The sequence below is a fragment of the Eurytemora carolleeae genome, unplaced genomic scaffold (genome assembly GCF_000591075.1).
Source record: "Eurytemora carolleeae unplaced genomic scaffold, Eaff_2.0 scaffold2064, whole genome shotgun sequence".
NCBI lineage: Eukaryota > Metazoa > Arthropoda > Copepoda > Calanoida > Temoridae > Eurytemora > Eurytemora carolleeae.
In genome coordinates, this window is record NW_019397950.1 from 1 (window position 1) to 21758 (window position 21758).

The 21758-nt window shown below is 31.6% G+C and overlaps 1 protein-coding gene across 1 annotated transcript; it reads right to left on the minus strand.

Moving 5' to 3' along the window:
• Positions 1–439: 439 nt before the first annotated feature.
• On the minus strand, positions 440–16136 carry LOC111716439 (uncharacterized). Its single transcript, XM_023491896.1, has 10 exons — positions 16069–16136; positions 15340–15449; positions 13117–13169; positions 12181–12234; positions 9062–9124; positions 6681–6771; positions 4525–4583; positions 3104–3249; positions 2393–2444; positions 440–572 (listed from the first exon to the last, which is right to left on the minus strand). Exons 1-10 carry the CDS (start codon positions 16106–16108, stop codon positions 455–457), a joined length of 786 nt encoding a protein of 261 aa, XP_023347664.1. The 5' UTR covers positions 16109–16136; the 3' UTR covers positions 440–454.
• Between the last annotated feature and the right edge of the window lie 5622 nt (positions 16137–21758).

Consider the following 21758-nt stretch of genomic DNA (forward strand, 5'->3'; position numbering starts at 1 on the left):
AAATGAGAACTGAGAGAAAGCAATGTCAGTATTATTTAAGATGCTTTAAATGCATACATTATTGATCTCTGTTAGAATTTACTTGAAGAGAGTCGAATTTTAATTGAAGTAAGCAGAATTCTGGTTAATGCAGAATCCAAGTAGTATTCTGAATGAATTGAGTGCCGGTACGTGTCTGAACGCCGGATCACTGTAATTGACGTAAGCAGGATTATGTTTGTTTCGATTTCTCATGATTGAAGTAAGTAGAATTCAAGTGAATGTAATTAGAATTTAGCGTACAGGCCGTAAATTGATATCAAGCAGAATTATCGTTGATATATTACAACGGATCTTCATGGCTTGGTGCGTGAACTGAATACTGATGATTGTAAGCGGGTTTTTCTAACAGTGTATTAACTCTATCTTGAGAAGTTGGCGATTGGAACAAGTCCTTTGGGAAAGTAACAAAATCTTAGAGTTTTGAGTTTGTTTTTTCCTCTTGCTTACCGTTTACTCCATAAACCTTGGTTTGGAATCCGAACTCAGGATCACAGGGCAGATCCTTGTTGGATACAGCAAATGCATTTGTTCTACCAATATAGAAACATATAATATCATCACTTTTTAACCTGTCAACCACCTCACCTTTCAAATTTACAAAATTTTAGTTTTTGAGCAGATCAGATAGTTCCATAGAGAATAGTATATATATTAGATGGGAATTTAATGAATCTCTCGGTATGAATTTTTTCAGTCCCTTTCAGCCTGAAAAGGAGTTCAAAGTGTACAAATCATGTAAATGTTCACAAATTATATGCAGTAGAGTACATTAATACAGTATGTTCCCTAGACTGTTCATTTCAATTTCGAATTTTTTAAACTGTTAAATAAACTTTATAATCAATTAGGTGAATAAAAAACATCATTTGATTTATAGTTATAACGGAAAATCATCGTTTGTAAAGTGGAAGACATAGAGTCTATATGAAATGATCATTGGTAAATTATGAAACCTGCCTTTTTCATAATTTGGTTTTCTTTTAACAATAATTTTAGATTTTCTATGAAATAATATTCCAAGGCCCAAAAGGGTATAAAGCATAAATATGTGAAGTACACCTGCAGTATGGAAACAATACAACGAAATGGCCGTTTTACACATTTTTCTAGTAAATTCCCCTCTAATATATATTCTATTCTCTATGAAGAATTCATAAATAATTAATGCAGAGAAGATATTTTTCAATATTGTTTACATTCTTCTTTGTACATCTTTTAATGCTAAACTCAAGGAAAGTTAAAATTAATTAGAAGTACTGTTCTGTTCTGTACTTTACTTTACTTTACTTTACTGTCTGCAGTTTACTGCACTGTACTCTTATGCACTGTAATGTTCTTTATTGTACTGTACTGTACTGCATTGTACTCATATGCACTGTAATGTTCTGTATTGTACTGTACTTTACTGTACTGTACTGTGCTGTACTGTACTGTACTGTAATGTACTGTATAGTACTGTACTTTACTGTACTGTACTTTACTGGACTTTACTGTACTGTACTGTACTGTACTGTACTGTACTGTACTGTTCTGTTCTGTACTGTACTGTACTGTACTGTACTGTACTGTACTGTACTGTACTGTACTGTACTGTACTGTACTGTTCTGTACTGTACTGTACTGTACTGTACTGTACTGTGCTGTACTGTACTGTACTGTACTGTACTGTACTTTACTGTACTGTACTGTACTATACTGCACAGTGCTGTAGTGCATTGTATTGTTCTGCAGTGTACTTTAATCACTACACTGTACTGCAATATACTTTACTGTATTGAACTGTACTGTACTGTTCTGTACTGCACTGTACTGCACTGTACTGTACTATACTGTACTGTACTGTACTGTACGGTACTATAATGTACTGTACTGTACAGTACTGTACTGTACTGCACTGTACTTTACTATACTGTACTGTACTGTACTATACTGTATCATTTTCTATTTTTTCATTTTAATCTACACAAATCAGAGCCCAAAATTGAAAGTTGGGAGTTTCATGTAACAAAACTCTCCTAAAGGAATTGAGTCTTTGCCACAAACTCTGATTTTATAATCCTTATATCTTTAGAATCCAATGTCGTAAATCTTTGATATTTCAAACTTATATTATTTGATCTAACAAAATTCATAGTTTGAAATATCTAAGGTCTACGTCATTGGAATACAAAGATATAGGATTTAGAAAAGCGGAGTTTGTGGCAAAGACTCAATTCCTTTCCAGCTCTGTAGTGTGATGTAATCTACTGTACTCTGTAATGTACTTCATTGTACTGCACTACGACATTTTACTGTAAGGTATATTAAACTATACTGTACTGTGCATGTAGTGTAAAATATTTTTTCCTTCCTGCCGAATTTAAAATCTGCATATTCTTTGGTAAAACTGGATTCTTCCCATTCTAAAATTACATCCATTTATCAGCACCACACAAAATTAAACAATTCTTCTAACTTAGCAAATATTGTAAAAAAAAATTTAAAATATGTTTTAAACAAGAAAATGTAAGTATAGACGGAGACAATCTAACTAAAGTGTCATAAATGATCTACAAGAGTACCAATTAAAACTTCTTTTTATTTTATTATAAGATTGATTGGACAACTTTAGCCATCGTCTGTAAATTCAAAATCAGCAATTCACAATTAAGCAAAACCGCCAATTTAGTTTATCCATTTTGAGCTTGAAAAACAAGATATTTTTATTCATTATATACAAGTTTGAACTGTACATAATTTATGCCTCTTGTCTTGCTTCATTGAAAATCATGACATAGAGTTTCTTGTTCGAACTTTTAACCTTTAAGAAGAAAAAAAAATTGAATAGCTTGACCTAGAAGAAACGGACCTAAGTGATTTCTGACCTAAAAATGTATAAAATGGGTTAGGTTAGGTTAGGCTTAGTGATTGAAAAGGAGATTCAAATCCATATCATCGTTCAGGGCCTGGGAGTAAAAACTGCTCTCAATTATAACAAGAACAACAAGATAATAAATAAAGATACCATTTAGGTCGGTTTCCTATGGGTCCGTTTCCATAGCATCGTTATTTAAAAGTGTACCTATATTGTAGTATGTGAAGACGACTTTAGCAAGACAGATTGGGAAATCTATGAATGAGAGGTCCCAGGACACTGTGATCACGATGTACGGCTCCGTGGTCGGGGTGGTGGAGGTCGTGGTGTACGGATATATACCTCGCTTGTCCCTTACAGTATACTTGGATATTAAACATGGCACAGTTTTAAATTAAATTTTATATATCACAAAAGCTAACATGTAGTAACAGAAAAGAGTGGAATGAAAGTCTTATTCCTTAATTATTTTAGTTGTGAAATTTTTAAATTTTTTAATTGGCTACCGACTTTTTCTTAAATGTGCTTTTTTTACAAATATCTTTAAATTAAAAAAGTTTTCTAACACTCTTGTTATTCACTGTTATTTTCTACTGTTTAGCTCTGATTTCAGGGTTCGTCTCTGATTGGACGATGAGATAGATAGATAGATAGATGTTACCGTCGATGCTATTTCTATTGGTACTTGAAATGGTCACCAAGCACGTGACTGAACCCTGTACGGATTAAATATTTGAATAAAAGACTTAAATTAAAAAGTTTCTTGTTACCGATTGTTACAAAAAATAAAAAATGTTATTAGGCCTTATTCAACTTTTTAATTTCAACTTTAACATTTTATTTTGATTTACAAAAACTTTGCAACGTGGTTTGCTATTTTTGCATATCTCAAAGGAAAGTTATAAGAGAGTAAAACCACATCCGTTGACATAACTAAAATGTAAAGTGGTTAAAAAAAATAAAATGTGATTATTAAATTTCAAATTTACCGAATATAATTCAAAACTCTGCAACAGTCAAAACAACATTTATGATTTTGTTATTTTCGCCTAGAACCATAGAACTGTAAAACTGAACTTGAAACTTTAGGATATATATCAAGGAAACTGGGTTTCGTCTAGAACAATAAAACTGAATTTGAAACTTTAGATATCAAGGAAACTGGGTTTCGTCTAGAACAATAAAACTGAATTTGAAACTTTAGGATATCAAGGAAACTGGATTTCGTCTGGATCTAGAAGACTGAACTTGAAACTTTAGATATCAAGAAAACTGGGGTTCGTCTAGAACTATAAAACTGAATTTGAAACTTTTGATATCAAGAAAACTGGGTTTCGTCTAGAACTATAAGACTGAACTTAAAACATTAGATATCAAAGGAAACTAAGTTCCGTGCTTTGGGACTGGGGATAGAAACTGTTGATTTTGTCTTAAATAAAGATTTATCATTTTCATAATTCATTCTTTAAATGTTTTGGAAATAGAGTAAGCAAGTTTTTTTTAAAACGATAAATCAAATAAATTCATAAATTAATCCAAGATCTCGTTAATTGATTCATAGAAAACCAAATCATAAAAGTTGTTTCATTGTATTGATATATATGGGATATACTGTATATCTAGTTTACCTGACTATTCTAGATCTAGGCTGTCCAAACTTCTCATAGATGAGAGGAGAACGGAGAAACTGGTTTTACAAAATATAACTTTACAGTAGTATAGGTGCATTTATACCTAGTACACATTACTCTCGCTAGGAGGGGAAGATTTATTTGGTGTACTGACCCGTTTTACCGTATATAGGCTGTATGATGTACACTGCATGTACGCAACTTGCTTTTGTTGTCTGAAAGTCGTGCTGGTATTTTAAATAAACCGAAGTTTTCAGTGACAATGGATGTTACTTTCAGAGATGGAATTTAAAGAATTTGAGCCGCGGATTAAATCTGCCAAAACCCGGTTTAAATTAAGCGGCGGCTTAAATCTTGAAACATTTGATACAATTTTAAGTGGATCCAACCATATTTACGCCGCGGCTTAAATATAAACCACCGCTCAAATTCTTTAAATTCGGCCACTGGTAAACTAAAATTCCTGAATTTGCCATATTACACTTTTTGTTGGGCTTGATGTTTTAAAAATTTAAGCACCTAAGGTGGTTTACGACATATTTTGAATGCGAGGTTAAACAGTTACTAAAACCTTCACGATGCACACAAGATGCACTTTTATATTTCCTAATCATTCAAAATATTACTTTAAGAATTTTTTTAAATTGTAAACGATAAAAAACGTTTGAATCTTGGAGATCTAATCTTAATTTTAACTTTATTTTAAAACTATTTTAAAGACCAATATATCAGCGAAAAATGAAGTGTAGCTTATCTAAAAATGGTATGGTTTGTACTAAAATTCATAAGATGAAGCTCTTCTTTTATTATACTCAAGTTCTATCATGATTTTCAGATTGTTTTCTTGCAAAATAAATGCGGGCGTGTTTTTGACACGTGTTTCTGATAAATGCAAGTTTGAGATAGATTTGAAATTTGGAATACCATTTTTCTGGGAAAATTCAATAAAGTTAAAATAATCTGATAGAATTTAATTATCTTTTAAATATTTTTAGAACTTTTAGTTTTCAGCTTGTATTTCAATTTTTGAATCTTTATCAATCATTACTGGCAGGTCTCTAGGTCTCTAGCTTGTTACCAATTTTTAAAAAACTTTTTTAGAAACTGAATTCTTACATCTAACTCAATTTGTATAATCCCTATATCTTTGCAAATCTTTGATATTTCAAGCTTTGACTTTTTCAATTAGCAGAGTTGACAGAACTTTTAAAGGTCGTAGTCTGCAACACCAGGTTGCACACATTTAAGTATTAAAATATTAGAGTTTGAGACAAGTGTCATGTGCAGTCACCCTGAGATCCCTCCAAAACCCTGGGATCTCTCTAGAGCATAGGTGTTATTATTTGTTGATATCTTTTCAACAATTCAAGTTCATGCTATTTTCCTTTTCAAGGATCAAAGTTTAAAGAATCAATAAGCCTTTGTCAACTCCAGGTTATACAATCCAGTAAAACTAGTGAAACTAGTAAACCTTGAAAACTTTTGATTTTTAAAGATTTTACATGTTTATTGGACTCGGAATTTCTATACGAGATATTTCTAATCCAGAGACTAAACTCTAGTAACATCCTATGCATACAAACTCAGTGCCCCCACGGTAACCGCCAAAAAAGTTCTTTGAAATAAAGTCCTAAATTTTGGTACTTAAAAAGTCCTGTGGAAAAAAGTTCTTGAAATAAAGTCCTAAATTTTGGCACTTAAAAAGTCCTGTGGAAAAAAGTTCTTTGAAATAAAGTCCTAAATTTTGGCACTTAAAAAGTCCTGTGGAAAAAAGTTCTTGAAATAAAAAGTCCCTAGAAATAATCCACCATTTTAAAACTTTATTTTCTAGAACTTTTTTTCATGTTCTATTTATTTGACAGAACAGTTTGAACATAACCTAATTGACCTTCTAGTTTGAAATATCCAAGATCTACGACATTTGGTTGCGATGTAGGGATTATAAAATTCATTTGAGAATACACCGTAAATCCGAAAAAAGAGAATAAAGAAAGTATTCTAAGAAATGATGGCTGTGTCCAAGGATTATATATATCCCGCTAGGGAACCCGACTAGACTCACTAGACTCATTAAAAACAGATTACAAAGTTTGGACCTCTGAGAAACAAATTTGCATTAAACAAAAAACAATAAAAAAGAAGTTAAGAATTTCCTTTGGAGTATAATCCAATGTAAAGTTTACAGAATCAGAATACATCGGAAACTTTTTTCCAGTTCCATGGAACTCTTCATATGCTGCAACCCTGCAATTCAAGGAGTATTAGAGGTCAGGTGTATTCAGGGAGTATTTTAGAGCTAAGGTCTATTCAAGGAGTATCATAGCTAAGGTGTATTCAGGGAGTATTTTAGAGCTAAGGTGTATTTAAGGAGTATTAGAGCTAAGGTGTATTCAGGGAGTATTTTAGAGCTAAGGTGTATTCAGGGAGAGTGAGAGCTATGGTGTATTCAGGGAGTATTAGAGCTATGGTGTATTCAGGGAGTATTTTAGAGCTAAGGTCTATTCAAGGAGTATTATAGCTAAGGTGTATTCAGGGAGTATTAGAGCTAAGGTGTATTCAGGGATTATCATAGCTAAGGTGTATTCAGGGAGTATTTTAGAGCTAAGGTGTATTTAAGGAGTATCAGAGCTAAGGTGTATTCAGGGAGTATTTTAGAGCTAAGGTCTATTCAAGGAGTATTAGAGCTAAGGTGTATTCAGGGAGTATTTTAGAGCTAAAGTGTTTTTAAGAAGTATTAGAGCTAAGGTTTATTCAAGGAGTATTAGAGCTATGGCGTATTCAAGGATTATAACTATGGAGACTACCACCCTAGGCAGATTTAGTTATATTATAAAGTATTAGACAATGAGAGGGGATAAAAATAATATATAATATTAGCTAGTTTAAAGTCCACTGAAAAGCATATTGGATTTAATGGTGAAGTGGTTCATCAAATTGTTTTTAACTCTTACAACTTGAAAAAAAGCCTTCCGAATCTGTTGGAGGCTTTATGTACATTAAAAGTAAGTATAAAATTTGACGCATGTGTTTATTAACAATTCATAAAATATTTGTCTAACAATATTTTCAACTGAATGTATATGAAACATTACACTATTTAATCCTAATTCTGAATAATAGTACACTTTCCATGCACGGGTCTTAACTCCTTAAAGGGACTGTAGGAATAATTTTAAGTACACCTCCTTAATTTTCTTGCTGAAAAATTATTATGTGTTTGCGGATTTATACTGCACTATACAATAAATAAACAGCAATTATCATGTCAAAAGAAAGAACTAGGAAAACGACAACATCTTCCTTCTTGTTCCCCGAGATAAAAACATTGTGAATCAGACATGTCATTTTTAACTTCACAGTTTTAAATTACGCCTATTTACACTTTACAGTTTTAACACGATTGAAAAAAAATCAATATTGCCTTTTTAAAAGATTCTACATTTCCTGCAATGCGCCAAAAGAGTTCTAATATTATTCCGTCGCTCTAACTCTTTTCACTGCTAATATTCATATTCTTGGTTGGAATAAATTTCCGTATATATCATTGATATGATATATGTATCATTGATATAAAATATGTATCTTCATATATAATTTACCGCACTGAAAGGATTCAAACTTTGCTGGAATAAATCAAACAGGGAAATAACTCCTGTCTGAGAAGGTGATTTAAAAGCTGTCGGCTTTGATTTTTAAGAAGTAATTGGCAAAATTCTGATCGATTTATGCTTGAGAGCTTGAGAGCTTCAAACTACAACTTGAACTATAGCGTCTAAAGTTAGACCTGGTGAGTTTTGGCAAAGTTATTTACTGGTTTCTAAATAAGACTTAATTAACTCTTAACAAAATTAGTCATAGCTCTCTAGGCTTAATTCTTTTCTTTGGAATAATTGTTTAACCCGCGTCCTCACAAAATCAATATAAAATTTTATTAAATACAAGCTGAAGTGTTCGGTGTTGCTTGTGGAATTAAAAGAAATCCAATTTTGAAAATAAGATTTGATTTTGCCAGCTTTAGCTAATATATATATATATACTTTCATACAAATATATATGTATACATGACTATGTGCGAAGAACTTTATTATTTAAATTAATTTATCAATCTTTGTCAACAGTTGTAATTAATTAGGTTTGAAAATAAAAAAACTGTTTTGGGAAAAAAACCTAAAATAAAGGAATTGAGTTTTTGCCACAACATCAAATTTTCTAATTTCTATATCTCTGCACCCAGTGTGTATAAACCGTTGATATTTTAAACTTAGATTATTTGACCTAATAGAATTAATAGTTTGAAATATCTAAGGTCTACGACATTGGGTCGGCAAGATGTAGGGATAAGAATATTTAAGTTTGTGGCAAAAACTCAGTTCCTTTAAAGAAGGTTTAAAATAGAAAATATAATTTCTGAGTAAAAAGAAATATTTTATGAATAACTTTACGAAAATACGAATGCCAGGAATCATTCTCTTGGTTTGCCAAATCTTCTAAAATGCATAAAAGTCAATTTTACTTGTTTGCTTGTTAATTTTACCTGAAAGTGTACAATGTACAGGGAACAACAGTTATTTCTGTTCCTCTTTCATGCCGAAAAACTCTGCAAAATAAATTTTAAAAACTACTTCACAACTGAAATATTTACAGTATGACAAAAACTCTTAAATAATTTCGAAATAAAAAATGCATTTAAAAATTAAACTTTATACAATCTTTGTGACCGTACTTGACGGGGAAAAGATTATATTTTGGTAAAAATTGTATCTTATTTGTATTTAAATATAATTTTCTCTTTACCTAAAATATTGTACACCGGACCCTGTCCAAGCAACAAAACAAAAGATAAAAAGGTCTCATAGATTTTGACAATATTTAAAGAAGATGAGAACACAGGAACCCATGGAATATGCTCGGTAGAACCACGGTAATGTTCTTTTAGCTTAGTTTGATAAATCCATCTATATATAAATTTGGCTTGTCTGTCTGTTTGGGTGTCTGTCTGTCTGTCTGTCTGTTTGTATCCAATAAACGTCAAAACGGCTGAACCGATCGGGCCCAATTTTTTTGTGGGACATCTAGGGACCCCAGGGAAGGTTTATGAATGATCAAAATTTCAAATATTTGTCTCCATCAAAATTCGATCGTCATTAAATTTTTGAAAATTTTGAAAATCCACGAAATTTTTTTTGAAAATCCGCGAATTATTTTTGTTTTGTTTTACGATGTACACAAAGAGAACATGTTCACAATTAATTTAGAAGATGGGCGCGAAGCGCCCTCTAAGGCTAGTAGTGAATATTTTTGTTGATATTTTTGGAATAACTCCCGACATTGCCGGGTTTCCAAAGCTTGTACGTAAAACAAATTTAAAAAAAGGCAGATTTTTAGTTTTTGATAAAAAATCATGAAAACCGGTGTTTTCCAATCCTAAATAGGTTCAACCAAATTAGATTTGTACATTCTGTGAAAGTGCATTTTCAATTATCTAAATGCATCAACATCTAACAAATCTATTGCTATTAGGAAGTAAACAATATAATCAGTTCTCTGAGCTGCAGTACGATAAAAGGTTGGGAGGTATGGGGTGGCATGGGAGTGGGGGGGGGGGGAAGGAGAGAAAGGCGGTGGAAGGAGAAACATTGCAAAAATTTTAGTTTCTATTAGTTTGCGTTAATTACATTATGAATTAATTTTCTCTTATGGTCGGAGATATTAACCAAAACAATTTATTAACATCTTGTATCAGAGTAAAATTTTTGCATACCGTAATAAAAGAAAACTTAACGAAAATACAATTTTGAAATGCGTTAGACATTGCAGGCTTTTAAAAGTCCAAACCCCTTGAATGTATAAAAACTGTCCTCAAAACCTTGAATGTATAAAAACCTTGAATGTATAAAAACGGTCCTCAAAACCTTGAATGCATAAAAACCTTGAATGTATAAAAACGGTCCTCAAAACGTTGAATGTATAAAAACGGTCCTCAAACCCTTGAATGTATAAAAACTGTCCTCAAAACCTTGAATGTATAAAAACCTTGAATGTATAAAGACGGTCCTCAAAACGTTGAATGTATAAAAACGGTCCTCTAACCCTTTAATGTATAAAAACGGACCTCAAAACCTTGAATTTATAAAAACCTTGAATGTAAAAAAACGGGCTGCAAACCCTTGAATATATAAAAACGGACCTCAAAACGTTGAATGTATAAAAACGGGCCGCAAATCCTTGACTCTATAAAAACATTGAATATATAAAAACGGGCCTCAAAACGTTGAATGTATAAAAACGGGCCGCAAATCCTTGAATGTATAAAAACCTTGAATGTATAAAAACGGTCCTCAAAACGTTGAAGTTTAAAAACGGACCTCAAACCCTTGAATCTATAAAAACATTGAATATATAAAAACGGTCCTCAAAACCTTGAATGTATAAAAGCGGACCTCAAAACCTTGAATGTATAAAAACCTTGAATGTAAAAAAACGGGCTGCAAACCCTCGAATATATAAAAAGGGCCTCAACTCAAAACGTTAAATGTATAAAAACGGGCCGCAAACCCTTGAATGCATAAAAACGGGCCTCAAACCCTTAAATGTATAAAACGGACCTCAAACGTTGAATGTATAAAAACGGGTCTCAAAACGTTGAATGTATAAGTACGGGCCTCAAAACGTTGAATGTATAAAAACGGGCCTCATAACGTTTAATGTATAAAAACGGGCCTCAAAACGTTGAATGTAAAAAAACGGGCCGCAAACCCTTGAATGTATAAAAACGGGCCTCATAACATTTAATATATAAAAACGGGCCTCAAAACACGCGATATCCATCGACATTAAGAAGAGGTTGGTGGTGGTGAACAGTGTCACACTGGTTTATGTTCTAAGAAAGCTTCAAGGGTTAACCCTATAAACACTAGGGGGTGTGAATATATGAAAAGCCTGGATAAGGGCCTTAGAATTAAGAAAAAGAGGTGCAATTCACAGTCACAATTTTTTAAGATCAACTCATTAAAAAACCATAGACTTCAAACTTTAATGGTTAGGTCAAGTGCCAGAAAGACTTTAAATAATCGCAAAAATATGTTTTTTTCACAAGTATCAAAATGTGGAGTCCTGGTTTTTTCAATATTTTTTAATGGCTTTTTAAAAATACAGATTGTAGATATGTAGCAAAAATAATAAAAAGGTATCTTCCAATTTTAAACTTTTTTAATAAATTTACCGGCTTTCGACCATCCGGTAACCCTGTACCAGACAAAATACAAAAATCCGTTCAATTAATATTTCTTTTATTTTTATTTTTTATGACCCCCGCCCCCGGGATCTTTTAAGAGTTAACTTTAAAAGCTAAGAGCTAACCCTGGTGAACAATTCCTCATAAAGGGACTGTAAGCGTAATTTAAAGTGAACCTCCCTGTAAAGATGGGAATGCCTGAGTTTGTTATTAATGAGTAGAAGTCACTTAATTGTAGAAAAACCTTTATTGAAAATACTTGCAGCTTTCAAAGTTTTTTACATTAATATTTAATTTATTATACTTGATCATACAAAGGTTCCAAGAGTAAATGTTGTGAATCGGGTATTGCCATATTTCCATGGAAGGTCACTTGAAATTACACTTACAGTCCCTTTAATGCTATTAAAGTTTATTACCGTGGTGAAGTGACTTTTTCTATCCCGTCCTTGTCTGATTTTGTATACTCTACTCTGCAGTCAGAAACTTTAACAGTCATTACAAACTTGAATTTAATAATAATTCTTATATCTTTGCAGAACAATATTGTAGACCTTAGATATTTCAAAATATGCATTCTTTTAGATCAAATAATTTAAGTTTAAAATATGAAAGATTTACACCATTAGATTGCAAAGATATACGAATTCGAAAATTTGAGTTTGTGACAAAGACTTAATTCCATTTGTCTACAAATCAGAGTGATCCAAAGGTTTCAAACTCTTCCTTAACATTTGATGAGAATTCAGCTAATTTCTTCTTGAAAACTGTAGTTCAAAAATACTAGGGCTACACAAAATGATTAGTTAGGTAAAATCAAAGGTCAAGACGTTGCGTCACTTTAAAGTCTACTTTTTAATAAAAACTTTGCTTAGATTTCCAAATTTTGCAATCATAAAAGGTTTTAATAACTAAAGCTTATTTGTATATTGCAGTAGTATACAGGGCATATTTCTTTGCACTTGCATTACATTTTTAGTAGAATACATCACCAAGCAGAAACTCCGAACTGAAACTTAAACAAAAACAAAAAAAATATTTTACCAATTTTTGAGTAAATAATGTTAATCAAGTGCCACTGGCACTATATATAGTGAAAGACATAGATTTACTCTGAAAGTGTCATCAAACTTTTAGACAACCCTGCCCTGTGGGTTTAACTCAACAATAATATATATATATGCATTTTTGTAGCTCAATGCATTGCATATACATTTAAAATAAAATGGAACACCCTTGTTTCTAATGTTTAAAAGGATAATTGGCAAATACTGTTAATTTTTGCGTGCATAGCTTGGCTTGCAGTGACTGCATATTGTATTTTGAAAAAATAAACTCAATCAGTTTCTAAATTCCTGAAGAAATCTACACATTTCCGGTTGTGAACTTTTCCAAACTGAATCCAAACCTGAAAAATTTAAGGAAATAATATTGATATTATAGATCAGATTTGGACTAGTTTCTCTCTCTTTAAACTTTTTTAAAAAATTAGCCTGATAATGTTACTGTCGAAATAATGAAAAATTAAAATTGTTGCAGAAACCCCGTTTCTTTATTTCATAGATTTTAACATCTTTCTTGAATTGGCCTTTTTCAATAAACTAGGAAACAAAAAACACAGTTATACTATTTCTACCTCAGAATCTTATTATATCTTGTACCATATATATATCTTATAAAAATGGAAAAACTAAATTGATAATAAAATGTTTTTAACTTTCAAACTTAGTAAAGTCTCTCTTTCTTTCACGACATTTAAGAATCTGATGATATTTCATGTTTTTTTGTTAAAACATGGCACGAAAATTATGGATAAAAAATAAAAGTTCTTATAAAAAGGTTTAGGGTCTAAAAATACACAGAGTTTTTACTATTTAGTGATAATCCAGCTACATAACTTAATGTTTTCAATTTGGAAGGGGGGCGACCCAAAACTCCCCCCCCCCCGAATTGTTATGCTTCAATAAGTTTTTAAAATTGTAATTGTTGAATACGTTGTTTGCAAGCTGTTTTATATTTATGAAATACTAATATTTTAATTTCTAAAAGTCGCAGACTTAAAATATTCACATTTAAAAAAAAAGACGTTCCAGCTAGCATAAACTTTTAAGAGATTTTCGCACTGAGTTCTCTGTCCTCGATAAAGCCAATGGTTTAAGGTGTCCTCTTGTTAATCAGTCTAAACCCTCTTTAAATGGAAATATGCTGACAGCTCCTTCTAAGGAAACATATTTGCACTAAAACTGAAGAGTTGTGTTTATTTATAATTTGTAAAACTTGATGTTTTTAATAACTTAAAGCATACGTGCACAATTTTCATTAAACTCTAAATTTATTGAGATATTTGATAATGATCATGCACAGTTGTAGTTGCATTCTTTAAATTGAGAAAATATTGAATAAAAAACTTTTTCAGAATATTGTCTTTCTATGAATATTATATACAAAGAACACGGATGAGACCTCTTATAACTTTCATGCTCTGCGTCTTGAGAACTAAAATTGAAACTGTAGAAAGAATTCTATTATTTACCAAATTAATTAAAAAATAAAGAAAGTAATCAAGAAATACATTTTCATGATAACATTTAAGATTTATGAAAAATAAATAAACCAATTTGAAACATGATTTTGATTGTAAAATAACAACTACATAGTCACATATCTTTAAATAAAAGAGATGCTTCACGAAATTAAATAGAGGATCAATCCTACTCTACCTTTGATCCTACTCTATCTATGATCGATGTTAGGTACTTTCCCAAAGGCATTTTCCCAAGCGGCAATTTCCAAAGGGTATTTTTCTAACTTCTTACCAAATCTTTGCTCCTACCCTAGTAATGATCCTACGCTATCTTTGATCCTTCCCTTTCTGTAATCCTACCCTTTCTATGATCCTACCCTAGTTATGATCCTACCCTATCTATTATCCTACCCTAGTTATGATTTTACCCCATCTATGATCCCACCCTATATATGATCCTACCCTATATATGATCCTACCCTATCTACGACCCTACGCTATATATGATCCTTTCCTATCTGTAATCCTACCCTTTATATGATCCTACCCTAGTTATGATCCTACCCTAGTTATGATCCTACCCTAGTTATGATCCTACCCTATCTATGATCCTACCCTATCTATGATCCTTCGCTATATATTATCCTACCCTATGTATAATCCTACCCTATCTATGATCCTACGCTATATATGATCCTTCCCTATCTATGATCCTACCCTAGTTATGATCCTACCCTATCTATGATCCTACCCTAGTAATGATACTACCCTATCTGTGATCCTACCCAATACATGATCCTACGCTATGTATGATTCTTTCCTATCTGTAATCCTACCATATCTATGATCCTACCCTATCTATGATCCTACCCTATCTATGATCCAACCCTATCTATGATCCTTCCCTATCTATGATCCTACCCTATTTATGATCCTACCCTATCTATGATCCTACCCTATCTATTATCCTACCCTATCTATGATTCTACCCTATCTATGATCCAGCCCTATCTATGATCATATCCTATAACATATCTATGATCTATGATCCTACCCTATCTGGTATTGTATTTCCGAACTCGTCAAGTACAGGTTGGAGTAAAGGTGGAGACAGGAACCAGAATGGAGTTTGGAACGGACAAGCTCCATGTACACCTTGAAGCACTGAAAATATTAAATGTATACCTTGGATCACTGAAAATATTAGATATAAAACTCCATGTACACCTTGGAGCACTGATAATATTAGATATTAAGCTCCATGTACACCTTGGAGTTCTGAAAAGAATTAAATATAGCGCTCCATGTACAGCGTACACCTTGGAACACAGAACATAAAAAATATAGAGCTCCATGCACACTTTGGAGCACTGAAAAAATAAATATGGTTCATGTTCCATTTAAAAGAGAAGTAGACATAATTTTTCAAAAGCAATTTTTACAGAAATATGACCAAAATTTAGACCAAACCCAGAAAGTAAACCAAGTAGACAACTAGTCTGAAAAAAGGACAAACTTAGGCCAATTTCTTGTTTAACTTTTATGCAGAAATGCGCTAGATGCCATATAAGCCACTGTCACAGATTGTCAGTTGTCAAATTGAAAAAGGAGAACTGTCTTTAAGTAATTTTCGAATTATGATTACTTCGATATCCATATATACTTCAATACTTTTATTTCTTCCTATATCACATATTTAAAGAATAAATTTATACCTTTGGATTAAATTTGGAGCATTATCAATAAACAGTTATTAACGAGTTTAAAAAAATGTTATATTCACCTAAGCAAAAAGAAATAGCCGTTTTAAGAAATTGCTTCATAGTTTTAAAATTTTCCTATAAAATGTAAATCATTTATTTTAGCTTGGAACGTTGCACAAATTATTCATCAAACTTGGTTTTTAATTTTATAGAACCACGGTTTAAATTAAAGTTATCTTTCTAGTTATTTAATTTTAGATTTTTTTTTGAGAAACAACATCTCAAAAATATTAAAAAAGAGGAGCTAAATACGAAAATAACTAAACCAAATTAATGAAAAGCAATTTTTGTATGGGTATAGATAGAGATTATTACCACATTTACTTAAATACAATGATTATTTATAAAAATATATTATAGCGCTTCCATTTTAACAAATAAATAAAACTAATTAAAACCACATAAGGTTCAAACATTGTTAACAATTAAATAAAAACAATTTATTACTCGGATCCTAAATTAAACTGACTATTATAGAATAGTTTTGACGTCGCATTGTTTGATCTTGATCTAGATCTTGATAAATGACTAGGCCTATTTAATCTGAAATTGCATTCTGCATTCTCGATTTTTACATTTGCGTAGTTTTCAAATCGTCATCAAATGAATTCATTTACAAAAACTCTTATTTTCTAATCCCTATATCTTTGCAACCCAATTTGGTTTGAAATATCAAAGGTTTATATCTCCATGTGGGAAACTTACAGGGATAAGAAAATTTGAGTTTATGGCAAAAATTCAGTTCCTTTTCTTAATGTTTAATACAATAAATTTAGTTTCAATGTAAATAATTAATAAAAAAATGTGTAATTACAAAAAAGACACATAAAACTGTCAAGAAAATAATATGTACCATTTAAATCAGCTTTTCTGTTCATATTTATTTGATGTCCCGTTGATGTTCCATTAATGTCCAGTTGTTTTACACTAATGTCCCGTTATAAATGTGCCATTGATGTCCCATTGATGTTGAGTAAATGTTCTGAAAATGTTCCGTTGATGTCCCATTGATGTTCCGTTGATGTCCCATTGATGTTCCTTTAATAATTTCGGTAAAGGAGGTGGGGTGGGGGGGGGAGCATGCACTTCAAGTATGTATAAAAAATGTAAAATATCCAGAATTCTATAAAAAGTTTAATGTATAAACTTAAAGATATATTTCCCGGGAATATTTCAAGAAATATTATTATTTCAAAATGAAGGAAGACGGGGGATATATGGTATTAAACTCTGATCCTATATTTATGTAATTATAGCAATGTATTATAGCAATTATGTATGTACCATGTAAGCACCGGGTCTATGTACCATGTCTGTGTAAAATGTATGTACCATGTAACACCGGGTCTATGTAGCATGTCTGTGTAAAATGTATGTACCATGTATGCAGCGTATCTATGTATCATGTCTGTGTAAAATGTATGTACCTGTAGCATTTTCTGTTGTAATGATTAGTACGATCTTTATTATCCATGTTATTAATATATCTTATCTATTTCAATGTGACCCTGACCGGCCAATCCGGTCAGTTTGATTTACCTGTATATAAATAAATTAGTACTACATGAAACGTTGTTTTATACGGACGTATACAGAGCCTTGAGTTTTGGCTAGAGATAGTGAGACTTGAGTTTTCGCTAGAGATAGAGTCAGTGAGACTATAATTAGACTTTGAGTAGAGTAATCTCGGGACCTAGATTTATTACATACCATGTAAGCAACGTGTCTATGCACCATGTCTGTGTAAAATATATGTACCATGTAAGCACCTTGTCTATGTACCATGTAAGCACCGTGTCTATGTACCATGTCTGTGTAAAATGTATGTACCATGTAAGCACCGTGTCTATGTACCATGTCTGTGTAAAATATATGTACCATGTAAGCACCTTGTCTATGTACCATGTAAGTCTATGTACCATGTCTGTGTAAAATGTATGTACCATGTAAGCACCGTGTCTATGTACCATGTCTGTGTAAAATGTATGTTCCATGTAAGCACCGTATACGTCTTTGTACCAAGTCTGTGTAAAATGTATGTACCGTGTAAGCACCGTGTATGTGTTCAATGTCTGTGTAAAATGTATGTACCATGTAAGCACCGGGTCTATGTACCATGTCTGAGTAAAATGTATGTTCCATGTAATTTTAAATTACCTTTATTTTTGGAGGGACATACTCGAGTTACCTTATAAAACTTAAGATGATCAAAAATGTGGAAAAAGGTCGTTTTTTACCTTGAAAATTGTTAAATTTTCGAAATATACTTTTGTAGAGATATTATTTTATTCGAGTCACTTTTGTAGAGATATCCTTTTATTCGAGTTACTTTTTTAGAGATATCATCCTATTCGAGTCAATTTTTTAAAGATATCATCCTATTCGAGTCACTTTTTTAAAGATATTATCCTATTCGAGTCACTTTTGTAGAGATATCATCCTATTCGAGTCGCTTATTCAGAGATATCATCCTATTCGAGTCACTTTTGTAGAGATATCGTCTTATTCGAGTCACTTTTGTAGAGATATCATCTTATTCAAACGGGTAAATCGGTCATGCCACTCCACTATTGCATTGTAGGGTAACTTGAAAGTCTATAAAAGATAATTTTTTTCATAATATTTCAATGTAATATAAAGAATCCTGTACACTCGAGTTTCCCACCACTCTATCAATCCGTCATAGTTGACAAAGGTTCAAAGGGTACCAATGTGAATATGGACTTGATACTCGACAAATGGAGGGTTAACAAAACAGTCCCCTATTTTTTCCAAAACTTTGATTAAGAATGTAAATATTTACCCTTCACTGCATGGTCTGTACAGTGCACAAGTGGTGAACTGTTTTTATGACTTTTTTCAAAAGTTTTGAAAGTTTAAATTAGAAAACTGAAGACTATGTTAGAGAGGTATATGTGGGAAAGCTTGGTTGTAAATATCTACAAACTCAAAAGGAAACTTTTTACAAATATTCATTCTTTTTAAAATTTACAAATGAGTTATCTTTCAAAGGAATTGAGTCTTTGTAACAAACTCTGATTTGCTAATACCTATATTTTTTCCACCTGATGGTGTAAACCTTTGATTTTTCAAACTTAGATTTTTTCATCTAACAGAATTCATAGTTTGAAATATCTCTCAGGTCTACGGCATTTGGATTACAAAGATATAGAGATTAGAAAATCATAGTTTGTGACAAAGACTCAATTCCTTTGTTCTTTTTTAATCCTTTTCCCAAAGGAAGAAAGGGCGATCCAAATGTTCTTTTGCTATTTGACTATATATCTGACAAAATTTACTTTAAAATAAAAATTGGACCCTTATAAAAACTGTTTAACTTTTCAGGCAGTTTTCAATTTCTGACTAGAAAATTCTTTTTCTCTTTTCTATTTTACATTTTCTCAAAAACAAAGTAGAGAACCATCTTGATTTTCCTGTTATATCTTGTTCTAAAAAGAGATAGATTCCAAATTTTCGCCATTGTCGTAAAAAACCATAAATAAAATATTACTTTTAGCGTAATTATTGCAACACAAATAAACAAGATAACCAGCACACTCCTGTTTGCCAAGTCCATTAGCGCCTGATCCAATCAGGGTTCAGTCATGTGTTTGATGTCTATTTTGATCCAATAGAAAAAGTATGGCGGTAACATCTATCTTTCTATCTATCTCATTATCCAATTAGAATTATGAACCCTTGAATCGGCGCTATCAGTAAATGGAAATATTTACTTCTACTGAAACTATAATGAGCAAAAGGGGGAATGGAAATCAGTTTATAGTTTAATCTTATTTGTAAAATTTCTGAAAAATTATCATTTTTAATTTAATGATGAAGACATCCTGTTTTTGTTGAATATATTTGTGGGAAATATCCATCAGATATAATCGAATTGAATGTAATTGAAAGCTGCAACAGAGAATATTGATATCAAGTGTTGTACATTAGTGCTGTCTCTTTTAACTTTTACAATACAGTTTAATAACTTTTATTTCTATTTATGAATTTTAAAAAAATATAATTAGATATAATTAAAAATATTTCTGTTCAATTTTTGTTTGTAGGAATTGAGTTTTTGAATTAAGAAAGGAATTAAGTTTGAAATATCAAAGGTTGTCTAGATATAGGGTTTAAAAAACTTTATTTAAAAACGAAGCTTAATTTTAAATCCAAAAAGAATTCATTTAATCCTTTAGACGACAAAAGATGCGGTTAAACGGCTAAATCAATTTCCGAACTCAAAGACAATTCAAATTAAACTTTTTCATCGAAAATTGGTAGCTAACATATTGTCCAAATATTTAAACAATCCCTTTAATTATTACAGGAATTCGTCCAGGGTGGAGGGCTTAATATATTTTCTTTTCAGGGGCAGGGCTCAGCACTGTTGGGGTTAAAATCTCCCTGGAACCATAGATTTTACTGTTCCAGATGCTGAGCCCTCATATGCCCACCCCCTGTGTACGCCCCAGATGTTACATATTACCGAATTATTCAAACAAGCGAAGTATTCTCAGAGAGAAATTGTTCAGATAATTGTATAATATGGCAGCTACCATTATATTCAGAAGATTCTGATATCAAACCAGAGGTAAAAACTTTTCTTAAAGGGACTGTAAGCAGAATTTCAAAGCAAATATGACAATGCCCAATAAACAACGGTAAACCATTTAAGGTTTGTCTGATCAAGTACGAATTAGATATCAATGTTTTTGTTTCTTTAAACTGTTTATTTTCATTAGCGAGTTCTCTGCGAAAGTGACTTACGCATTTCTTGCTAAAAAGAAGCAATTGAGAAATTTACAGAAATAAACACTTTATGGAGGGTCACTTGAAATTACGATTACAGTCCCTTTAAATCTTAAATCTAGTTTCCGTCCCCCTCGAAGGCTTAAACTTTGACACTGAATACATTTTTGATAATTTTCTAATGCCTATGTTGGATTTACAGTTTATATGTGGATATAAACTTTAATCCTTTAATTTAAAAGTGTACACTGTGGATATCAAGTTAAAACAAAACAACAAAGAATTCATCTTCTCAATTTTTTCGAGATTGCCATTTCGTTTTCTTCGTTTTCTATTTTTGTTATATTCACCAAATATTGGAATTAAAAGGTCTAGACAATGATCAGTTTGCTTTTTACACTTATTTTTTAAAAGAAATTTAAAAAAATGTTTTTTTAGCATTTTTTACATTAAGCATAAAGCAAAAAAGTTTTTTTACATTAAACATAAAGCAAAAAATTTTAAGTTTGTAAAGGCTTAAAGACCAAGCTGCCCAAGCTAAACATCAGACATCATAGAGAACCTTATATGATATTTTTCAGTAGTCTTTTTTTCACCTTATTCTACCAAAAACCTTGATAAATCAGGTATCTTACTAAGCGTTTTGTAGTGACTAGATTAGTAGATATATGCCAGCCTAAACATATAAATGGCACACCGTTTAAATATGAAAATCCTTAAAAAATATCAAAATCAGTTATCTTATTGAAATTGAAATAAAGTTACAAAATGCGAACCAATAGTTTAACCTCGATGAGGGCTCGAAATATATGTTGAAACCGAGGTTTGGATTGCAGAGGACGGATACAAAACTCCGGGTTCTGTACTAGACCCTGGAGAAGGACGGATACAGGAATCCTTGGTCTAAACTAGTACTGTGCAAACCATCTCAGAATAAAGGAAAAAAATGTCTTGAAAC

What these genes read in the sequence shown, in the direction of transcription:
- LOC111716439 (XM_023491896.1), bottom strand. Translation starts at nt 16,108, where the DNA reads ATGAAGCAATTTCTTAAAACGGCTATTTCTTTTTGCTTAG. An exon ending in CATTGGATTATACTCCAAAG is followed by an intron (nt 4,584 to 6,680) that starts GAAATTCTTAAC and finishes TTGTAAAACCAG; the next exon opens with TTTCTCCGTTCTCCTCTCAT. An exon ending in GCAGATTTTAAATTCGGCAG is followed by an intron (nt 573 to 2,392) that starts GAAGGAAAAAAT and finishes CTATATTGGTAG; the next exon opens with AACAAATGCATTTGCTGTAT.